Genomic DNA, 23,213 nt, shown 5'->3' on the forward strand with positions numbered 1-23,213 from the left:
ATGTCCCCCCTTAATCTTCTTTTTTCCAAACTAAACAAGCCCAGTTTATGATGCCTGGCTTCATAGGTCATGTTCTCTAGACCTTTAATCATTCTTGTCGCTCTTCTCTGTACCCTTTCCAATTTCTCCACATCTTTCTTGAAATGTGGCGCCCAGAACTGGACACAGTACTCCAGCTGAGGCCTAACTAGTGCAGAGTAGAGCACAGTGCAGGTTGCTCTGAGGAGAATATTGCTCTGTTAGCCTTGCCTGGGTTCAGAATCCTTTTGTAGGCCACCTCAGCAAGTATTTTTCCCTGAGTTCTGAGTGGTCTGTGAAGACAAGTGTCCTCTGGATCACCTTCACATCACGGGCCATCCTGATAATCAGCTTGTTTGCTACAAGGCACATCAGGAAATGTCACCTGTTCTGCTCTTGAAGGGGGGCTCAGTCTAGTCTCCCTGCCCAATGTTTTCCACCTCGGCTGGCAGTCAGCTCTCCTATACACCTTTCCCTGATCCCTGTCATCCCCTCAGGTCAAAGTGTATCAGACCAAGCTCGTTTTGGCCCAGCAAGGCTGAGACAGTCCTTGCTTGCTGACTGTCTTACATTGTTAAGCCTCTCATACCATTTCCTCCCCACCCTAATTTACTCACTCAGAATGAAGGTGACATCTTGCATAATCTGTTCAGCTACTGGCATCTCTTTTTATGATTGTGGCATGGGTGAATGAGTAGGAAGAACAGTGTTTGGCAGCTGTCTAACAAGTCCTCCTTAACAGTAGAATACCCTCTACCAGGATGCCATGTTCAGCTAAATTGAAGCAATTTTCAGTGTGATCATTAACCTGCAGAGTCCCACCAATAATGGCCTCTTTCCAGGACATTTTGGAGTACCTGCTACACTTTCAGTCATAAGGATTTGTGTTTAGTTAATTAAAAGTGCATCTGGTGGTGATACCAGCATTTAATCCCCCTGTTCAGGGAAGATCAATACTCTCCAATGCCATGGTAGCAAGATTCTTAAAAGAATCTACATCCTCTAGTCCAAGAGCCAGTTCTCCTGTGGTACTCTAACTCAGTGCTAGGGGCTTTAACAGGACCTCTGATCAAGCCCCTGGCATATTGACCCTTCCTGCTTGAGTCAGAAAATGGCCTTCCTGGTAATAATAATATCTGCAAGAAGAGTGTGTGTGAGTTGCGTGTTTTCCAAAGATAGACTGTATCTAATTTTTTGTCTAAAGAGATTTCTCAGCCTAATTTGAATGAGGTGGCATGTTTACCTATGTTGTTGGGGTTTTTTTTGAGCTGCTATCATCTCCTGAAGAGCAGTGTCTCCAGACGTTAGATATCATGTGGAGCTTAGTTGTTTATCTGGATAGGACAAAGACTTTTCATGCTTTGCCTCATTTGTTTATGTAACATGATGGATCGGTCAAGTGGTCTCTTCGCTACAGATTATCTCGAAATGGGTAACATCTGCATTGAGACTGCATATAAACCAGCTTTTGGGCTAAACCCCTCAATGAGAGAGAGCCAATTCAATGAGGATGCAAGCAAAATCCATAATATTCCTCAGTCACTTTCACACATTAGACATGTTGGAGGGCTGCTCTGTAGCTGTAGGTTCATATGTTCATGAACCATTACACCATAACCACATCCTCCACGGAAGATGCTAACTTTGGTAGAGCAGTCCTGCAAGCCTTATTTAGGTAGATTCCGAACCACAACTTTAGGGTGGTTACTCCTTGAGAATAGAATACACAGCTGAATCTACTTAAAGAGGATGAAATAGTTACTTACTATAATTGTTGTTTTTCGAGATGTGATGCAGACATGTATTCCATGTCCTATTCTCCGTACCCTCTGCATCAGACTTGTTTCTGTGTGTTCTGTGAGAAGGAACTGAGAGAGGGTCAGGCAGCACTGTCTCTTAGGGTATGTCTAGACCACATGACTCCATTGACGGAGCCATGTAACCTAGTTTACACGGCATAGGCAAAGAAGCAGGGATTTAAATAATCCCCGCTTCATTAAAATAAACATGGCTGCCGCGCTGTGCCGACGATCAGCTGATCCAGCACAGTGCGGCAGTCTAGACGTGGATCTGTCGGCTGGGGAAGCCTTTGCCAACTGATCCTGTAAGTCTTGTTTCACGAGCCATAAGGGATCAGTCGGCAAAGGCTTCCCCAGATGACAGATCTTCGTCTAGACTTCCGTGCTGTGCTGGATCAGCTGATCGTCAGCACAGCGCAGCAGCCATGTTTATTTTAATGAAGCGGGAATTATTTAAACCCCCGCTTCTTTGCCTATGTCAGGTAAACTAGTTTACATGGCTCCATCGACGGAGCTATGTAGTCTTGACATACCCATATAGTCAGAGGTGGGGCTATGGCCACAAGGCATGGGTACCGCCCCCTACAAGTATTGCTAGTCAAATTTCCCTTAGTCTGGTGCACTGAGTACGCACACACCTAAGTGGAATACATGTCTGCATCAAATCTTGAGGAACTTCAGGTACAATAAATAACTGTTTCTTTTCTTTCACTTTCTCATTGTCATAATATTTCTGTTGTATATTTAAATGGTTGAGCATTTAAAGTCATTTGATTTTTCTCCTTTTTTGGTGGAATGTTCCAAGTGTCACTGATGTATACTGTATTTTTGGACAACCAATAGTTTTTCTGTTGATGAAATGTGCATTAAATGGCATGACTGTTAAAACACTTAAATCAGAAAAGTTGTTGTACTTTTTTTCTTAATAAAAAATATGGCAACAAATTAGCTTAGCAGCAGTTCATGGTAAATAAAGGAAGAGCAAAGGTCATCTTGAGCTACCAGTGTAAGGATGTTGAATGTTTTCCTTTTGCTGTACTTTGTCTAGTTTTGTATGGTAACATGATCCAAAATGGCCCCAATTAAGGCACCATTTTATTTTACAGATATTCTCACTAGACACTAAATATTAAATAGAATCAGTAATGTTGACTTCTGTGTTCTCTTCCTGCATATTTTGTCCTTTATGATATAATTGTCATATTTTAGATTTTAATAAAGTAACACAGCTTCAGGCAAGTGGACTTTTTGACCAGAAGTAAATAAGACACATACCAGTAACTATAATTACCAATATAGTCTTCAGTATTCTGCAAAAATGTTGCTCTTTAAAAATACTCCTCTTAAGCTGAAAGAAAAGACACAATCTGGCCCTGGTTTTTTGTCATTAATTACGTTGAAGGAACTGTAAATCACTATGTACTCTCTAGCAGACATCTGCCTGCTTATTTTTAAAAAACTGAAAGTGCATTCTAATAAATTCTTTTGTTCTCAGATGTTCACTTTTCCTACCTTTAATAAAAGAGAGAGAGGCAGAGGAGTCTAGAAAAATGAAGAACTGTTGTGTTGTGTTTTACCTTCTTTTTAACCTCTGAAAACCAGTTTATTAAGCTGCTGTGCTGCAGTTAACGTAAAACTCACGTTGACACTTAGCTGTGGCTAGATATTAAAAATTCATGAAAAAAATCCATTAGAGTTATCTGTTTTGCTGTGAAATGCATGTTTGATTTCTTTGTGTGTGTAACTTTGTACGATAACATCTTTGTGAAGCAGAGAATGCTAGATGGCATGGGGGAGGGACTGTAGGCTTTGAAGGCTCCAGAAAATTTTTAGTTTTTATTGAGAGAGGCATTGCACAGTCATTTCTTGTTTACTTACATAAGCTGCATGCCATAATTTATCAGACTGTCTTGAAGAAACCGTTTTAATACTGTTTTAATGCTTGGATTTGTTTGTTCATAATTAATACATTATTACTAAATGTGTTGTATACAGTCTGTCATATAACCCTTTTCTGACAGTGTTGTGGTCTTTAGTAGAGCACAGAAATAAAGTAGGAAAAAAGACTTGTGGATTTCAGTAATGAGAATCTGCAATTGGTTCCTTGGGGACCTAGCCCATTTGACTTAGCCCATTTATTGACAACACCCTCTGCATTTTTAAAAGGATATGTGTTGCTGAAGGGAGTTAGCAATACTGCCTATTAACATTTCTGAAGAAGCAGAATCATGGGCTGTGTCTACACTGGGCCACTTATTCCAGAAAATCAGCCGCTTTTCCGCAATAAGCTGCGAGTTATCTACACTGGCCCTTGAATTTCCAGAAAAGCAACGACGCTCTACTCTACAAAATCAGCCGCTATTCCGGAAAAACTATTCTGCTCCCGCTCGGGCATAAGTCCTTATTCCGGAACACTGTTCCGGAAAAGGGCCAGTGTAGACAGCCCAGTAGTCTTTTCCGGAAAAAAGCCCCGATCGCGAAAATGGCGATCGGGGCTCTTTTCCGGAAAAGCACGTCTACATTGGCCACAGACGCTTTTCCGGAAAAAGGGCTTTTCCGGAAAAGTAGCCTGCCAATGTAGACGCTCCTTTTCCGGAAAAACTGAAAACGGAATAGTATTCCATTTTAAGCAGTTCCGGAAATTCATGCCAGTGTAGACACAGCCAAAATGTATATTTCCTAAATGAATCTGATCATGGTGTAATGTGGACAGTGTTTTCATGTAATCAATTATATAACATTTTTTACCCGAGCTTGCAATATGATGTGTTAAAAATGCATAGAATTGAAACTGATATAGTTATAAAATTATGATGCATAATTATACTTTGAAGAACCAAGGTAAGACAATATGAAGCACTGCTTTGTCTGTCTAAAATGCAGCATATCAACCCTCCCAAATAAATGGGCAAACCATGAATCACTCTAAGTATAGGTAGGCTGGTAGCGATGCCTATTATTAAGGTTGCTTGACCATTATAAAACCAGATTATTATTTTCTTATAAATGAGTCACTGCTGGGACTGAAATTTTCCATGCCAGGTTTCCACCTCTTACTTTGTCTTTGAAAAGACTAGTGCTCCTTCACTTTGGACTACAAGGATGTGATATTTGGCAAGTGGGTGGCCTTTGGGTCAGGCCAGAAGGGATCAGGCTTGATGGATACTGGCAGAAGCTTGTGTTCTCTAAACATAGTCCCACACAGAGCTTAGAATAGAATCCATGATTCCTGAGCCTCAGTGCAGTGAAGAAGAAGAAGTAGGTTGGTTCCCATGAAAGCTCACGATACTATCTATATATTTTTAGTCTCAAACGTGTTATAGGACCATTGTTGTTTAAGTGTTTCTTCAGTTACAGACTAACATGGCTACCCCTCTGAGACTGGTAAAGTGTGTGTCCCCTTTCCTTCTACTTCTGGTCCACATAGAGGATGACAATTACTGTTGTTATCAGTTACTTGGTTAATGCAAGTGGCAGAGATTAGTGCAGTGGATTTACAGATTCCAACCCAACTAATGGGCCCATATGGGTGTTAATATGATTCCACGTGATAAAATTTCTGGGCTTTTTTTCAATTTTCTTTTGAAATACCTTGGAAAACACACACACACACAAACTGTATGAAAAGAACTGTATTATTAAAACTGCCAAGAAGATAGGAAATGCCAGAATTAAGGTTGCCTTTGCAACTTTAATTCAGCCCCGTTGTGCTTGTGAATTTTAATAGTATATATTTTACTAAAAAATGACAGCTTATATTTCTTAACAGTGTCTTAGAAGTTAGTTCTTTAAATGAAGCATGAAGTTATTATATACCCATTTTACAAGATTTCATATGTTTGAACCTCAAGAATGATCTTTAAACCAGGAATTGTTTCTTTGCCATGGGACTTAGTTTCCGAAGCCAAATTATTTCAATTCATAATTGTTAAACATGAATTACTCTCTCTACTCAAATTAATATGGAAATTCAGTTATTTTCAAGGAATCAAACTGTAAGGCTACGTCTACACTGGCAGGTTCTTGCGGAAGAACAGCCGTTCTTCTGCAAAAACTTGTCGTCTGTCTATACTGCACAAGCCTTCTTCCAGAAGTAAATTTACAGAATAGCATTGTAAAACAGGGCTTCTTCTGGAAGAGTTGTTCCTCTCCCCACGAGAAATAAGCCCTCTTGCGCAAGAGCTCTTACACAAGAGGGCAGTGTAGACAGGCAACATGAATTTCTTGCGCAATAAGCCCCTCTGGTTAAAATGGCCATCAGAGCTTTCTTGCTGAAGAGAGCATCTACACTGCCGTGGATGCTCTTGTGCAAAAGCACAAAAGGGTTTTTCAGTGACTGATTTTTCTGTAGCTTCAGGGGGTAGCCAAGTTAGGGTATGTCTACACTACAGCGCTAATTCGAACTAACTTAGTTCGAATTAGTTAATTCGAACTAAGCTAATTCGAACTAACGCATCTAGAACTAAAAACTAGTTTGAATTAGCGTTTTGCTAATTCGAACTAGCACGTCCACATTAAGTGGACCCTGAAGCGGGGTTAAGGATGGCCGGAAGCAGTGCCAGCAGGGCATCAGAAGAGGACTTAGAGCGTGGAGATGCTGTCTCAGGCTAGCCGAGGGCTATGCTTAAAGGGTCCCGACCCCCACCCCGGACAGACAGTTCTCAGGGGTGCCCCGCTTGCAAAGCAGTCCTGGCTTGAAGTGCCCTGAGTGCCCACACTGGGCACATCACAGCACTCGGCCATCAGCCCAGCTGCACTTGCCACAGGCTGCCATCTGGGGAGGGGGTCAATTGGGGGGCTGCAGGAGAGCTTCCACCCCCAGAAGTCCGCAGAGCCAGCCCAGTCCTCCCCATCGGGGGCTCGTGCCCCATTCCTCCCTCACCTCCTTCCACTTACCCTTCCCTAGCCCCTCTTCTTGATGTACAAAATAAAGGACAATTGTGTTCAAAAATGGAATCTGTCTTTATTGAACAAAACTGGAGGAGACTGGGAAAAGGAGGTGGGAGAGGGTAAGAGAGAGGCTGGGAGAGGGGAGGGCAACTAAAATGATCAGGGGTTGGGAACAGATCCCATAGGAAGAGAGGCTAAAGAGACTGGGACTTTTCAGCTTAGAAAAGAGGAGACGGAGGGGGGACAGAATAGAGGTCTCTAAAAGCAGGAGTTGGGTGGAGACGGTGCATACAGAAAAGTTCTTCATTAGTTCCCATAAAGAAGGACTAGAGGACACCAAAGTAAAGGAATGGGTAGCAGGCTTCAAACTAGTAACAGAAAGTTCTTCTTCACAAAGCAAAGAGTCAACCTGTGGAACTCCTTGCTGCAGGAGGCTGTGAAGGCTAGAACTGGAACAGAGTTTAAAGGGAAGTGAGATCAAGTCATGGAGGTTGGGTCCATGGAGTGGTATTAGCCAGGGGGTAGGAGTGGTGTCCCTGCCCAAGGTTTGTGGAAGGCTGGAGAGGGATGGCACGAGACAAATGGCTTGGTCACTGTCTTCGGTCCATCCCCTCTAGGGTCCTTAGGGTCGGCCGCTGTCGGCAGACAGGCTACTGGGCTAGATGGACCTTTGGTCTGACCCAGTACGGCCATTGTAAGCTCAGGGCTCAGGGTCGGGGGGTCTCAGTGTACCCCCTTGATTCTCTTGCACACCTGCTCCTGGGCGGCCAGGCTGGCAGCTCTCCTGCCCTAGCCGGCCACTTTCCTGTGCCTAGTGCGGAGATCGTGGACGAGGTCCACGATGTCCGCACTAGCCCAGGCGGGTTCCCGCCTCTTGCGGTCCCGGGCAAGCTCCCGGGAGCCGCCAGCCTGGTCCCGGGAAGAGGGGGAGTGCTGGGGGGCATTGGGTGGGTGGCTCGATCCGTGCCAGGTGCAGGGTCTGCTGCGTGGGTGCTGGCAGGCTTGCACCTGGCACGGGCACCGAAGCCAGCCCGTGCCCCTTTAAGGGCTCCGGGGCCGGCAGGGTGGCATACGAGTTTCCCTGGTGTTGGCCAGAGTGGCCACCAGGGAAAGCGGGGGAGGGCTAGCCTCCCACTAGTTCGAATTAAGGGGCTACACACCCCTTAATTCGAACTAGCTAGTTCGAACTAGGCTTAATCCTCGTGGAATGAGGATTACCTAGTTCGAACTAAGCGCTCCGTTAGTTCGAATTAAATTCGAACTAACGGAGCGCTAGTGTAGCGCCTATGAAAGTTAGTTCGAACTAACGTTCGTTAGTTCGAACCAACTTTGTAGTGTAGACATACCCTTAATCAGTTACAGAAAAAAACTACAAATGGTTTGGTAGCACTTTATAGACTAACAAAATATGTAGATAGTATCATGAGTTTTCCTGGGCACAGCCCACTTCTTCAGATGACCGGAGTTATGAGTAGGGGATATGAAAACTCGAAATAAATAGGAGAGGGAAAGGGGAGGGGGCAGAAAAAGAAAAAAGGAAGGGGGGGTGAGATAGAGAATCATTAAGTATCTGGAGAATGGGTACTTAAACCTAAGCAAATAAAAATCAAAGTCAATAGATAGATTGCTAAGACTGGAAGGATACCACTCAGAGAACTGTTAGCACCTTCAATGGTTATTAAGTTGGTAGTGTCCTCAGCCAGCCCATATCACGACTGAATCCATTAGCATGTGAATTGAATTTGTGGGTGAACTGTGATTCCAGTTCTTCCCTATGTGTGGCCTCTTACCCAGAAAAGATTCCCCACCCCTACTGTAAGCTGTACCATGGCTCTTAGTTTCTTCTGACTTCTAAATCATAACCACTTTCTTCCTTCTGTCTTCAAATGGTCATTGACATTAATAATTTGTGAAGGAATGTTTAGATTTTTAAAACCTGATGTGCAGATCACTAAAGCTTTCTTCCTGCAGGGTAGATAAGGTTGTTTGAATCATAGAAAATATATCTTTGGAATAAATCTGTCCATAATCTTTGGAGAAATACTGTGCAGTTTATCAATGTGCATAAAGTATCTCTTTAGAAAACTGGAAGGAATGTAAATGTAAAACAGTGTTTAAATGGTTAACAGGAGTGAGACATCCCATCTATTTCACAAAACACTGAAACATTGCTTCTCCCTTAAGCATATGATTGCAACTGTGGTAAAATTATGGCCTCATGAAAATAGGAGAGTATAATAAGAAAGTTGACAAACTATTGTAGGAGTCTTTCCAGGAAAAGATAGCATAATGTATATTTTTTTATTTTCCTTTTCTCTTTCTCTCTTTTTGTCATTTAAATAAACATAAATTTCAGTGATTCCAAGTACAAAAACTATGAAACAGAATGAACATGGAACTTTAAATTGATTTACTTTGTATTGTGTTGTTAATGGATCAAATATAAGGAATTGAAAGAGGGCAGAAAATAGTTAATGTATACAAACTACCACTAACCCTAACCCTGAAAAAATCTTGAATTAATTTGGATTTTGTATGGTGACATATTCTAAATATGAAGTTAAAAGTTAATTTCATACTTGTTATCAACCCTTTTAACTAGCACTACTTTATTAGGCTTTTTAAATTAACTTAAATACAAATAACTAGTCTCTTGGGTCTGGCCAACAAGAGAGCAGATGTCCGACTTAAAATACACAACTCTAGCTACGTTAATTATGTAGCTTGAGTTGATGTATCTTAAATTGCCATCCATACAGTGGGAGGTTGATGAGACCAAAGACTCCCATCGGCTTCCCTTACTTCTTGTGATGAGTACTGGTGCCGATGAGGGTGCCATCTGAGTTTGAATTAGCAGGTCTTCACTAGACCCACTAAATTGAACCCCAGAAGATTGTCCATGGCAACATCTGTCTTCCACATAATGTAGACATGGCCTTAGTGTGCTGAGACCACTTCCTATCACGTTGACCAGTGTTGTCCCATTGTGTTCTTGTGGTTCCTCCATTGATCTGTCTATATCTGTATGTGGTTTCTTAGCACTTAAATGGGTGCAAGAGTCTTTGTATTTTCATAGTGTCTAGCACAATGGAATCATTGTGATCCATGAACAGGGTTCCTAGGCACTACAATAATACAAGCAATAAATTGAATATAATTAAAATATTTACATTAAATCTGATTTTTAAATGTGGTCTTCTCAATGTGTATTTCAGTCTGGTCAGAGTACTTATAGACATGACTTTCATAATTTCATGATTTCAATGATGGCATGGAGCATATGATTATGAAGTTTGCAGATGATACCAAGATGGGAGTGGTTGCAAGTGCTTTGGAGGATACGGTCAAAATTCAAAATGAGCTGGACTAACTAGAGAAATGGTCTAAAGCACACAGGATGAAGATTAATAGGGACAAATGCAACGTACTCCACTTAGGAAGGAATAATCAGTTTCATACATACAGAATGGGAAGTGATTGTCTAGGAAGGAGTTCTGCTGAAAGGGATTTAGGAGTTATAGTGGACGACAAGTTAAACATGAGTCAACAGTGTGACACTGTTCCAAATAAAGCAAACATGATTCTGGGATGCATTAACAGGAGAGTTGTGAGCAAGACACGAGAAGTCAGTCTTCTGCTCTACTCTGTGCTGATTAGGCCTCAATTGGAGTATTATGTCCAGTTCTGGGTACCACCGCATTTCAAGAAAGATGTGGAGAAATTGGAGAAAGTCCAGAGAAGAGTAACAAAAATGATTAAAGGTCTAGAAAACATGACCTCTGAGGGAAGACTGAAAGAATTGGGCTTGTTTAGTTTTGAAAAGAGAAGACTGAGAGGGGACATAATAGCGGTTTTCATGTATTTAAAAGGGTATTACATGGATGTGGGAGAAAAATTGTTCTTCTTTGCCTCTAATGATAGGACAAGAAGCAATGAGCTTAAATTGCAGCAAGAGAGGTTTAGGTTGGACATTAGGAAAAAGTTTCTAACTGTCAGGGTGGTTAAACACTGCAATAAATTACCTAAGGGGGTTGTGGGATCTCCATCACGGGAGATATTTAAGAGCAGTTTTGATAGACATCTATCAGGGATATCTAGACAGTGCTTGGTCCTGCCATGAGAGCAGGGGCCTGGACCTGATGACCTCTCAAGGTCCCTTCCAGTTCTATGATTCTATGATTATATAACTCCTGAGCTGCAGGAAACATGCCAGCAACAAAATAGCAATCTTTACGTGGTGATTGTCTACTTCACTAAAGCTTTTGACTCTGAGCTTTGAGGATCTCTGGAAACACTTCTTTGTGTTTGGAATGGATGCTCTGCAAAGTTAATATCTGTCATCCCCATGATAGGATGAGTGTCAGCATGGTGAAAGATGGGGCAGTATCAGAGTCCTTTCTAATGACAAGTGGCCCAGATAAGCATGCGTGCTGGCTCCCATGCTCTTTTGGATTTTTTTGGGTGGGGGCTATACTTAAGGATGTGTTTTATGACATGAACAGAGGAGTATTTATTCAGTTCCATACTGAAGGGAATTTGTTCGATCTTCCACGCTGTAGTCTTCATGTGAAAGTGGCAGATTTACTCATTAAGAAACTTTTGTTTGCTGATGATTGTGCACTGGTTGCTCACTTGATTGGTGATGATCACTTGTTCATGCAATCATTTCAGTTTTACAATCAACCTAAAGAAAACTCGTGCTAGGGGGTATGCATGTCTTCCAAGTTAAGATCAAAAGTGCACCTCTCAAGTCCTTGATGTTTTGCTGCCTCAGGAGTGATTTATCATAGAAAGCCACGCTTGATGATGTGCTTACTCATCATATAGCTAAGACCAACTCTGCATCTGGAATTCTCTCTCACCACTTTGGAAAAAAGGGGCCATTAAAATAAGCACAAAACAAAATGTCTGTTAAAGAGAGTCATGCTTATAAGGCTCCTGTATGTTTGTGAGAGGCCGACAACAGATTGCCACTATGTTTATCAGTTCCATACATACTGATTTTGGTCTGTTTGCAGTGTCAGATGATAGACTAGGATTCCCAAAATCAAAATTCTTAATCATTGTTAGATGTCTGGCATTCAAAGCATGCTTTGAAAAGCATAGATGCATTGGTCTGAGCATCTCATTCGAGAATATCCAGGGACATATTTGGCCCACTCAAGACTATCCAAAGATATATTTTATGGTCAGCTAAAGTAAAGCTCTTTTTTTTTCATGGTGGTCATTCCAAATGATATAAAGACATACTGAAGTCAAACGTGAAATCATGTCAAGTTGAGCCCCACAAATGAGAAGCAATAGCTCATGACAGATCAAGATGAAGGCAGATTTGTCATGTCATTAGTAATCACTTTGAAGCAAGGTGCATTAACACTGTATATGAAATATGTGAACGTGAAAAAAGCAAAGGTACAACAGTCTGTGATGCTTATTGGTAATCTTCTCTGTCCCACGTATATCATTGTTTTCAGTTCATGCGTTTATATGTTAACCTATTGTGCTTGTTGAATCTTGTACAGGAGACTCCATCATAATCAAAATGAATTTCTAGTCAGAAAAATGACAGGAAAAAAAAAGCATTGGTAGAGTGGTGTGTTTATTTTCTGGCAAACTGAATGTGGTATTTCCTGTATGCAATCCTGCAAACTCAATATGCTTTAAGAGTTAAGATGAGTTCTTTTTATCTCACACATCATAAAGGTTCACATTCCAAATTATGCCTTCAATGACATCTGTGCAGGCAGATTGTTTTGGATGAATTTGTGCAGGTGTAGTTGGTTCAATATGATAAACAATTTTGTTGATCATGACAAAATCAAAGAATCTTACCACTATAACCCCTTGTCAGCTTAGTTGATTCCTCAAAGCTGCTGAGTGGAGTAAAAGTAAAACTATAAAGAATTGTATCATTCAAGTAAAGTTACTACTTTGAAACCTCAAAGGGAGCCAGTATGTTGAACGAGAAAGTGACAATTTCATAGTAATTTTCCAGAGTAGAGCTATATCAAGGGTTATATTTTCCTCCTGATGCTATCATTCTCAATAATGGGCTGTTGCTCAGAATGCAAAGGCATTATTAGTGTAATATCAAATGGACTGATATAGGGATCATCATGGTAGCTCAAAGGAATACATAAAACATTCACAAAGGGGTTCAGGTGCTGTAAATAGTGTCCTACCTTAATTTATATGGTACCCCAATGAATTTGCTTGTGTTATGAATAGGGAAATCAAGTTCAACTCATGGTGATGGAGCAAGCTTTATATCCTTCAGAAGATCTGGGGAAGGAGTAAGGATGAGTATGTGTAAGATGTTTTTGTTGCACTACATAAACTTCCTCCAGACAATTTTCTGAGCTACCACACGCCAAAAAAATTCTCATCTTCTGCTTAAAGGGCTCTTACGAGCACAATATTGAATTTAGCAAAAATAGTAACAATCCTAAAGCAGCTCTTTTTTCTTTCTTAATCAGTGTTACATAACATCAAGATTTATTGTTGATCTGAGGATTTCAAGAAAGCCAGTCAGTTTATATCTACCATCGTGCTACTATCAAATAACAATTATACATAGTGATTTCAATTATAGTAACATGTTCCATAATTTCAATCTAAATGGTCTATCTCATATAAAAATAAATGCTGTATTAGTGAAAAGATTTTCAGGACTGAAAGAAAATATTATATTTAAAGTTTACATATTTTCCAGTAATATTTATGTAAGCAGTTCTTAGAAAATTTGTGTAGTATTCAAAATCATTGGTGGAATTGGAGTGTTTTAAAGAAAAGCATAACAAACCAGTTGAAGTTTATAGAAACATAGTTGGCAGCCAGAAAGAATCAGTAGATCATGGACTGTGCTCTTCTGTGTAACATAGGCTAGTACCTTTCTCACCATTACCCATATATTGAGCCCAACAACTTGTTTGAGGAAAAATGTATGGTCCACTGATGTCTGACGCACATGGCATATGTCATCTATTTTGTAAATCTGGCTTCTGTGTGTATGTGCAGATGCTTGGAAGCTAAATGTTTCATACATAAGAAGGACGTTTGAGCTTGTAAGGTGAATCTGCTCTATTTGTTGCACATGAACAAATAGAAATTCTTCTTAGAGAAGTGTCCCTTTAGATCTTCCATTTCGTGTATAGTTGCACCGTACACCATTGATCAGAGACATGTGGTAGCAGTGCCCCGTTGGCACACATGTACATTCTGCACAGCCTCATGCTTTGCACTGAGGCTATATGAGGCTATGTGGGAGTACATCTACACAACACCCTAAACTAGACATAAGATACACAATTTGAGCTATGCAAATTGTGTATCTTATCTTGAATCTATTTTGAAATAGTTTATTTAGAAATTTGACGTGACTACACAGAGCCAAACTTAGAAATAACGTGCTATTTTGAGCCATCCTTAATGCTTGTGCAATGAGGTTTACTGGGATAGTGAAATAGTGTGCCTGTTATTTTGAAAAATATTTCAAAATAACAGGCGGTTTGTATAGACATGGGGTAGCTATTTCGGGATATCTCCAGTATCCTGAAATAGCGGTGCAGTGTAGATGTACCCTGGGTGAGCTTCCCTCAGTTTCTTCTCAACTTCCTTTGGCCAAGACAAGAGTCTACTATTTGCCTGTTTGCTATCGTATTCTATAATTGCAGCATGGGTGTCACTTGGCCCTCCTGCATTATGTTAGGGTATGTCTACACTTGCTTCCTAGTTCGAGCTAGGGATGCAAATGTAGCCGACCAAAATTACTAATGAAGCGGGGATTTAAATATCTCGCGCTTCATTAGCATAATCTCACCCACGCGTTATTCTGCTCAACAGCTGATTCGAACCAGGAAGTATACTCCAGGATGCATTAGTTCGAATCAAACCCCTTGCTTCGAACTAATTTTACTCCTCATTTTTCTCCTCAACCTTCTATACTATCACCTTTGCCAAAGAAAGAATTCTTCCAGGAAAAAGAAGCAAAGGCAAATAAGAGGATTCATTCATTTCCTGATGAAACTATGATGACTTGACCGCCTTCCATAGTGGATGACTTCATGCAGTTTCAAGAAGTGATTGAGCGAATCGTAGACATAATCCCTGCATAACCTCGTTTATATTTGCACATTTTAACATCTTGAGGATTGCCATTTCAGTCAATGAAGCTCTTATGGAGCCCACTGAATTTGTTTGCTAAATCCCAGGTACTGCAAGAGGGTGAATAAAAAGTAATATATCCCTGCCAGAGTCAGAGTTTCTGTTTTCTCATCCAGCTCTGAATTTTCTAATATTGGAGGTCATTAATGAACATTATGGGCAAAATAGCCCAAAGTCCTCCCAAGGACTATGAAAGACTAGATGTGTTTTGGACCCCAATTTTATTCTTTAGTCATGCTTTGATTCAGAATAGCAAAGTACATGCCTGGCCAAATACCACTATTTGAATCATAGCAAATTAAATTTGTTTACTGAGCCATTACTAGAGGAACATCATGATGATTTTAAAGCCATTGCACATTGCTCCAGGCCTCCTTGCTCCTACTGCACCATTGTCTACATCCACTATAGTGGTCATGAGAAGAGCACTTTGGTAACAGCAGTTGGACTTCTCAAGAGAGATACAGAGTACCTTTGAAGACCTCCTCGTTGAAGATTGCAAACTCTTTGTGGATTTTATAGATATTTTTCTGTATACTTTCAGATGTTGTTAATGTTAAAGATTCTCAACAAGATTGAACAAGCTTGGAACAACGCCATATCGTTCGCACCAACATGGTGAAGACAAGTTTGGTATCCCTATCTTATCAGACTCACTTTTAGCCTGTGGTAATTTCTGTTCATTCCTCACCTAGTGATTCAGGATGCTGATCAAACACTTTACATCAATTTGCAGATTGAGGCATTCAAGCATGGTTTCTTGATGGTTTCTGGGAGTAGAAGTATCCTATTCAGTAGAGGTACAACACCTATTATTAGATGGCAGAAAAGACTCCACAAGAAATATTTACTTCTAGAAATAGAAAAGCTATTATCATTGGTGCAACAGTCAGCAAATTTCACTGACTCATTCTCTTTTTCCCAGGATATTGGATTAGCTGTTGGAAGTGAAAACATTGGGTCTGTCTGTGAATTGTATTAGCATACACTTAGCAGGAATAACAGCTTTTCACACAGCCAGAAATCCCACTCCTAGCTGGGACCTCAACTTATTCCTTAATTGCTTTTGAGCTACTATCTATGTTTCATTTATTAGATTTATCTGTTAGCCTTCCTTGTAGCTATCATTTCTTCCCAAACAGTTGGAGAATTGGGAGCTTTAATGGCAGAGTATTCATCAGAGGGAAAGTATCATTATGGGTCCAGCCAAGATTTTTACCTAAGTTGTCCTCAGAATATTTATCTTCAATTTTTCTCCCTCAAAACCACTCCCAATGACTAAAGAAACCATATTCCATACCCTAAATTATCAGGAGGGCATTAACCCTTTATGTAGAAAGGACCATTTAAGAGATTGCCTATGTGATATGAATCTGTTGCAGTAGACAGAAACAAGTATTCAGCTGTTTCAAACCAGAGTTTATCAAAGCAGATCATCATATGTATTAGGATCTGTTACAACTTAACTCATGTGCAACCCCCCTCTAAGGTGATGTGGCTCACCACTGTGGGCACCTCCTGCTGGGCACTTAGGGAATTAGCTTTTTGATGCTGGAGCACCTCCTTCTGACTGGTGTCTCCCCATGTCTCTGCACTCTGGGTTCCTCCCCCTCTGGGAACCCCCAAACCCCTATGCCCTCCTTGCCTCAGTGACACACTGCCAGTCTTCATCTAGCTCTTTACCTCAGGGGTAAACTACTGTCTGAAATGGCCACTCATCATTGGTAAGAGGGTGTGGACCTTTGCCTTCCCTGGCTGCCTCTCTGTCGCCCTAGTTCTCTCAGGCCTTGTCTCAATCCCTACAGCCTGGGAGTGAGATCAGGGCAGAGCTCCCCAGCTCTGCCTGCCTCTTCCCAGCACTGCCCTGTCTCAGAAGCCTCCCACTTTCCTGACAACCAGGTCTCTCCTGCTGCACAGCCAGAACAAGAATGTGGCTGTCTCTACCCCTCCAGAAGCCTTTATTTATAGTGCCCTCAGCTGGGCCCTAATTGGCTAATTCCTGACTCAGCTGCTTGCCCCACAGCTCCACCGCTCCATCCCTCTTTCTGGTACCAGTTTTAATCCTTAAAGGGCTAGTGCAGGACCGATGCCCCATCCTACCCCCATACTGGATGATAGCACATTCCACAAGAGCAGTATCTACCTCGATAGCCTTACTGAAGGATGGAGCAGTTGCAGATGTCTGTAGAGTAGCAACTTGGTCCTCTGTTCAAATTTTCCAATCATTATGCATTGGTGGCTGAAGTGAGATCAGGTGCTCCTGTAGGCAATGCAGTTCTCTCTTCTGTATTGGACTCTATTCCAAATCTCCTGCTCCCTTGGTGGGGGAGTAGGGGGATCTGCTCAGAAGTCACTTGCAGTGAAGCACCACAGGGACACGTTTCAAAGAAGAAGAAGAGGTTACTCACCTTATGCAGTAACTGGAGTTCTTGCAGATATGTCGCCCTCTGGTTACTCCACTCTCTACTCTCCTTCCACTCTGCTTCAGTCTGCTTTGTGGAACTTTGTGAGGGAGAAGGAAGTGAGAACAGTTCACCCATACAGCTCCATATAGTGTAAGAGCAGGATACAAGAATGTGTGGAGTGATGCACAAGCCCAACAGGCACCATTACCATAATACTTTGCTCAAAGGTGCAGGATGCAGGCACAGCTGAATTGCAATGTAGACAGCTCTGCAAATGGGGTGTTTATAACACTACTCTCATGAGATTCCAGTACTCATGCAAAATAATGGCAAACAAATGATCCTGTAAGTGCTTCACATTGTTAAAGAAGAGCTGTTTGTTTGGCTGATTTCATGTTTTTGAGCCTTCAAAGTCTGTTGATACCTTAAAATGGTTTCTTTATAAAATTTCACTATTTTTAGAGCTCCCGTACCTTACTCTGTACAGGTTAGGTATTAAAGTTTCATATAGTGGGTCTACTGGCAGAACCTGGGATAAAAGCACTGACTGGTTTGTTGTATTCTCAAAGTCTGGGTTTAGTGTGTAAACCTCCTGCAATCACCACTCTGTCAGCAGGCTGATAGTTAACCAGTAGAACCCACAAAGTGGAGCAGGTAAAAAATCCAAGATGTGTAGATGCAGCAGATCAGTGCATTTCTCAGAGTCTTTTGCTGGCAGATTTCCCGTGGGAGCAGTGGAAGTATTGCCCTCCTCGCAGTGTGAATGCTTCCAGCAGTGCAGCTGCCTCTCTCAGCAGCTTTCATATGTTGTGCTTATGAGGTTTATCATCTATTTAGTCAAATTTGTGTCTGTTCTGAGACTTCATGGTTGCAGGATCAGGCTCTTGGTGCCATACTAACTTTAACAGATGTTGCCATTAATTTAGAATATCTGTGGTTTTGACAATTCAAGCCACACTGTTACTGCGTGTGAATACAGTACAAATAGCATCGCACAATAACCGTACCCAGTACTTAATATAATACTATGATGTGTCTATCCCAGTGTGTGTGTCAAATATGTGTTGACACATCTTGACCATTATTCCATTTGGAATCCATTCTGGATTCTATGATGTGTTGTTTTCAGAAAAAATGTCCTTCATCTGTGAATTTAAGCAAAAGAAAATAAACATCATTTTGCTGAATTATAGACACACTTTCGTCTACTATATTGAGTATGGATGCAACACTTTATTGATAAGGTAAGACAGTTGTGTGTGTGTTATTTTTAATATGTATAAAGAACAGACCCATTGGGAAAATACATGAGTGAGCTTTATAAGATTTAAGCTTACATTGTCAGAAGTGACAAATTTTTGGATGCCTTTGTTTTTTGGGTGCCCAAATGTGAGAGATCTTTATAAGGTAGGATGTGCCCTTTCAGTCAGAATCACAGACAATGAGACAACTTTATGTGACATGTATTTTACCTTCATCCTTTTTTATAGCCGTCTTGTATGCAATCTCACTGTTTAACCAAGTTCCAATTTCTGAGTTATCATCACCATGTACTGACCAAAAGTTCTCCTAAAAATGTTGATAGATTTTCTTTGCATGCTTTTATATTCAGATTGCTATCTAATTTCTATGTTCTTGCATGTTACTGCACATCTAATTTTTTACTCTTGTCTCTATCACCAGGCCTCCTGAACCCGTTTACAGCACTGTGAACAAACTGTGTGATAAACCACCTTCTCCTAGGCACTATTCCCCTGTCGAGTGTGACAAAAGCTTCCTTCTTACAGCTCCCTATCCCCACTACCACATAGGCCTGCTCCCTGACTCTGAGATCATAAGGTACTGCATGTGTTTCTACCTCACTTCCTTTACTGGATTGCATGAGCATCACTAGAGTGGTTTGATAGTCTCCACCCTCACTGTGAAGCTTTCTCTTCTGAGGCTTGCACTTGTCTGATCTAGCTTCCACCTTTGCAACCTCACACAGTGGAAGATATATGCTACCTCAATAAAATGTTGGCAGTCAAGAGCTGAGGGGCAATATAGGCATTGTATTGATAGGAAGGTTGTTAAGTGTTTCACATGTAACATATCCCATGCCCAACCTATCCCTTTTTTTCCTTCAGTGCTGAAAAGTGACCAAAATTCACTATAAGTTGTGGGTTGATGCCACACATTTATTTCTGCTCCACTTGTATGTATTTTGATTTGAGAGGTAACAATAATAGATCATTTAAAATAACTTGAACAAAGGCTAATTGCCTCTCCAAGCCATATGCTGGCTGACTCAGCAACTGAACTGTCAAAGTCAAAATGATGAAAATGATCATAATGTGAGTTGAATACAAATTGTGTTTAATATTGCCTGGGCCTTGTGATAGATGTTTAACCAGGGAAAGCTAATTCAGGCCAAAGTTCTCTTCATAAGTACTCTTCAAAAGTGTATCCACACATAATTCAGTTCCTATATGCAAATAAAGCAGTAGCTTGGGGGAAAAGATTTAAGCTTACATTGTCAGAAGTGACTAATTTTTGGATGCCTTTGTTTTTTGGGTGCCCAAATGTGAGACATCTTAAAGGAGCCCAATCCTCAGAAAGTGCTTGTCTAGCTATCATCTGAAAATCAAGACCTCTTTAAGGTGTCAAAAATTGGACATCCAGATATTGAGTATGTCTGGTTTACTTGACAAAGGGAAATGAAGCAGCGATTTAAATAATTGCTGCTTCATTTAAATCAAAATGGCCACCATGCTGTGCCGATCAGCTGTTTGTCGGCACAGCTGAAACGAGGCTAACAGGATCTGCCGACAAAAGGTTCTGGGGTCAGCAGATCCCCATCTAGACTGCCGCGCTGTGCCGGCTTGACAAAGCCCTGGCCAGGTTGATTTAGTTGGGATTGGTCCTGCCTAGAGCAGGGAGCTGGACTAGATGACCTTCTGAGGTCTCTTCCAGCTCTGTTTCTATGACAAACAGCTGATTGGCACAGCGCAGTCGCCATTTTGATTTAAATGAAGCGGCGATTATTTAAATCGCTGCTTCATTTCCCTTTGTCGTCCTGCCTCACCTACATGGCTCCGTCGACGGAGCCATGTAGTCTAGACACACCCCTAGAGACACCCAAAATCACTAGTCCCTTACATAGGCCTTAATCATTGGGTCAAAGAGAGTATTAGAAGTCTTGTGTTGCAAATGTAAAATAACCAAACATGTCTAGTACTTGGACTAAAAGTTACTAACCTTAAAGCATTAGTAACAAAGTGCAATGTAGCAAAGACATTGAGTATGTGTTCTTTATCGTATATACAGTGTGAACTCAATGCTTTCAGCACAATGTCTTTCAAACAAAGTCGCTTGTAAATCAAACTATGTTTTGAATATTTTAGAGATGATTTTTTTTATTTCAGAAGGTGAAGAAAGCTAGTAGGGGGAAGCTGTTCTAGATCTGATTTTAGGAAATAGGGAGGTACTGGTTAAAAATCTGAAAGTGGAAGACTGCTTTGGAAGCAAGACTAACAGGGAAAATAATGAAGGCAGATGGCAGTTTTTAAAAGGGATATTATTAAGGGTGCAAGAGGACACTCTTCTATTGCATAGAAAAAATAAGATGCATGGCGAGAGACCACCCTGGCAGGAGATCTTGAATGATGTAAAAATAAAAAAGGAATCCCATAAAAAGTGGAAACTAGGTCAAAGTACAAAGTATGAGTACAAATAAATAACACAAGTGTATAGAGTCAAAATTAGAAAGGTGAAGGGACAAAATGAGTTTAATCTAGCTAGATACATAAAGGGTAACAAGAAAACACTCTAGAAATATATTAAAAGAAGATGATCAAGGACAGGTAGGCTCGTTGCTCAATGAAGTGGGAAATACAATAACAGAAAATGTGGAAATGGCAGAAGTGCTTAACGACTTCTTTGTGTTGGTTTTCAACAAGAAGATTGGTGGTGATTGGATGTGATACCTGAAAGAATTTCACAGGATCTCTTTTTTAGGGGGAAAGGCAAAATGCCACATTTATTGACAATGTAACATTATTTTGTTATATGCATATTCACACTTACCACATGCACACACAAACACACAGTATTGTCATTGCTTAAAGTTACCAGTCTGTTGCTCACATTTACTCACTGGCCAGGCAAGTTAAATGCGAGGGGAAGGAGCAGGGCCTTCTCTCGGTCCAGACTGATGCTCCGAACTTGATAAGAGACCTGGAGGTGCATGCAAGACATCCCATCAAAATGTATAGACTTTTCTCCCATTCAAGTCTATATATTTTGCTGCATCAGTATTAATCAATTACCATTTTAGCATCTGTTTATCTGGAAGTTATTCTTCTTTGTCATTTGCATCAGTGTGTTGGTGCCTCCTTCCTAGTGTTTATCTCAAGGCTGTCTTGTTTGTAAAGGGATGCTTGCCTGTAACTCCCATGGCATCCATATGTCCTCCATCGGTCTGCACCGGTCTGACCTCGAGAGGTCATCGAGTCCAGGCCCTTACCCTCATGGCAGGACCAAATACTGTCTAGATCATCCCTGATAGACATTTATCTAACCCACTCTTAAATATCTCCAGAGATGGAGATTCCACAACCTCCCTGGGCAATTTATTCCAGTGTCTGACTACCCTGACAGTTAGGAACTTTTTCCTAATGTCCAACCTAAACCTGCCTTGCTTCAGTTTAAGCCCATTGCTCTTGTTCTATCCTCAGAGGCCAAGATAAACAAGTTTTCTCCCTCCTCCTTATGACACCCTTTTAGATATATGAAAACTGCTATCATGTCCCCCCTCAATCTTTTCTTTTCTAAACTAGACAAACCCAGTTCCTTCAGTCTTCCCTCATAGGTCATGTTCTCTAGACCTTTAATCATTCTCGTTGCTCTTCTCTGGACCCTCTCCAATTTCTCCACATCTTTTTTGAAATGCGGTGCCCAGAACTGGACACAATACTCCAACTGAGGTCTAACCAGAGCAGACTAGAGCAGAAGAATTACTTCTAGTATCTTGCTCACAACTCTCCTGTTAATGCATCCCAGAATCATGTTTGCTTTCTTTGCAACAGCATCACACTGCTGACTCATATTCAACTTGTGGTCCACTATAACCCCTAGATCCCTTTCTGCCATACTCCTTCCTAGAAAGTCGCTTCCCATTCTGTATGGATACATCTAGATTGCATCCCTTTTTCATAAAAGGGATGCAAATTAGATATATCGCAATTGCTAATGAAGCGGGGATTTAAGTGGCTGCTGCTTTTTTCGGCTCGAAGCTTTGCAGGAAAAGAGCGCCAGTCTAGATGCGGATCTTTCGGAAAATAAAGCCTTTTCTGAAAGATCCCTTATCCCTTATTTTAAGAGGGATAAGGGATCTTTCGGAAAAGGCTTTATTTTCCGAAAGATCCGCGTCTAGACTGGAGCTTTTTTCCGGCATAGCTCCGTGCCGAAAAAAAGCAGCAGCCATTTTTATGCTAATGAAGCGGGGGAGATTTAAATCCCCGCTTCATTAGCAATTGCGATACGTCTAATTTGCATCCCTTTTACGGAAAAAGGATGCAGTCTAGACATAGCCTATGTGTGAAACTGATTGTTCCTTCCTAAGTGGAGCACTTTGCATTTGTCTTTATTAAAGTTCATCCTGTTTACCTCAGACCATTTCTCTAATTTGTCCAAGTCATTTTGAATTATGACCCTATCCTCCAGATTAGTCGCAACCCCTCCCAGCTTGGTATCATCTGCAAACTTAATAAGCGTACTTTCTATACCAATATCTAAATCATTGATGAAGATATTGAACAGAGCCGGTCCCAAAACAGACCCCTGCGGAACCCCACTTGTTATGCCTTTCCAGCAGGATTGTGAACCATTAATAACTACTCTCTGAGTACAGTTATCCAGCCAGTTATGCACCCACCCTATAGTAGCCCCATCTAAGTTG

General features: G+C 41.1%; 1 protein-coding gene across 16 annotated transcripts in view; it reads left to right on the forward strand.

Annotated features, from left to right (window-relative positions):
- The window catches only part of DLG2 (discs large MAGUK scaffold protein 2), a 1,584,089-nt gene that overhangs the window by 1,200,547 nt on the left and 360,329 nt on the right, over nt 1–23,213 (forward strand). For 12 of the 16 annotated variants that reach the window (XM_075919421.2, XM_075919423.2, XM_075919426.2 and 9 more), the window contains one exon: nt 18,959–19,114. The exons of the other annotated variants lie outside the window; for them this stretch is intronic. In XM_075919421.2, the coding sequence (XP_075775536.2) occupies nt 18,959–19,114 (156 nt within the window). The remainder of the gene's footprint in view (nt 1–18,958; nt 19,115–23,213) is intronic. 16 annotated transcript variants of the gene reach the window in all.

The sequence above is a fragment of the Pelodiscus sinensis genome, chromosome 1 (assembly GCF_052426305.1).
Source record: "Pelodiscus sinensis isolate ZL-2025 chromosome 1, ASM5242630v1, whole genome shotgun sequence".
In the NCBI taxonomy this organism is placed as follows: domain Eukaryota; kingdom Metazoa; phylum Chordata; order Testudines; family Trionychidae; genus Pelodiscus; species Pelodiscus sinensis.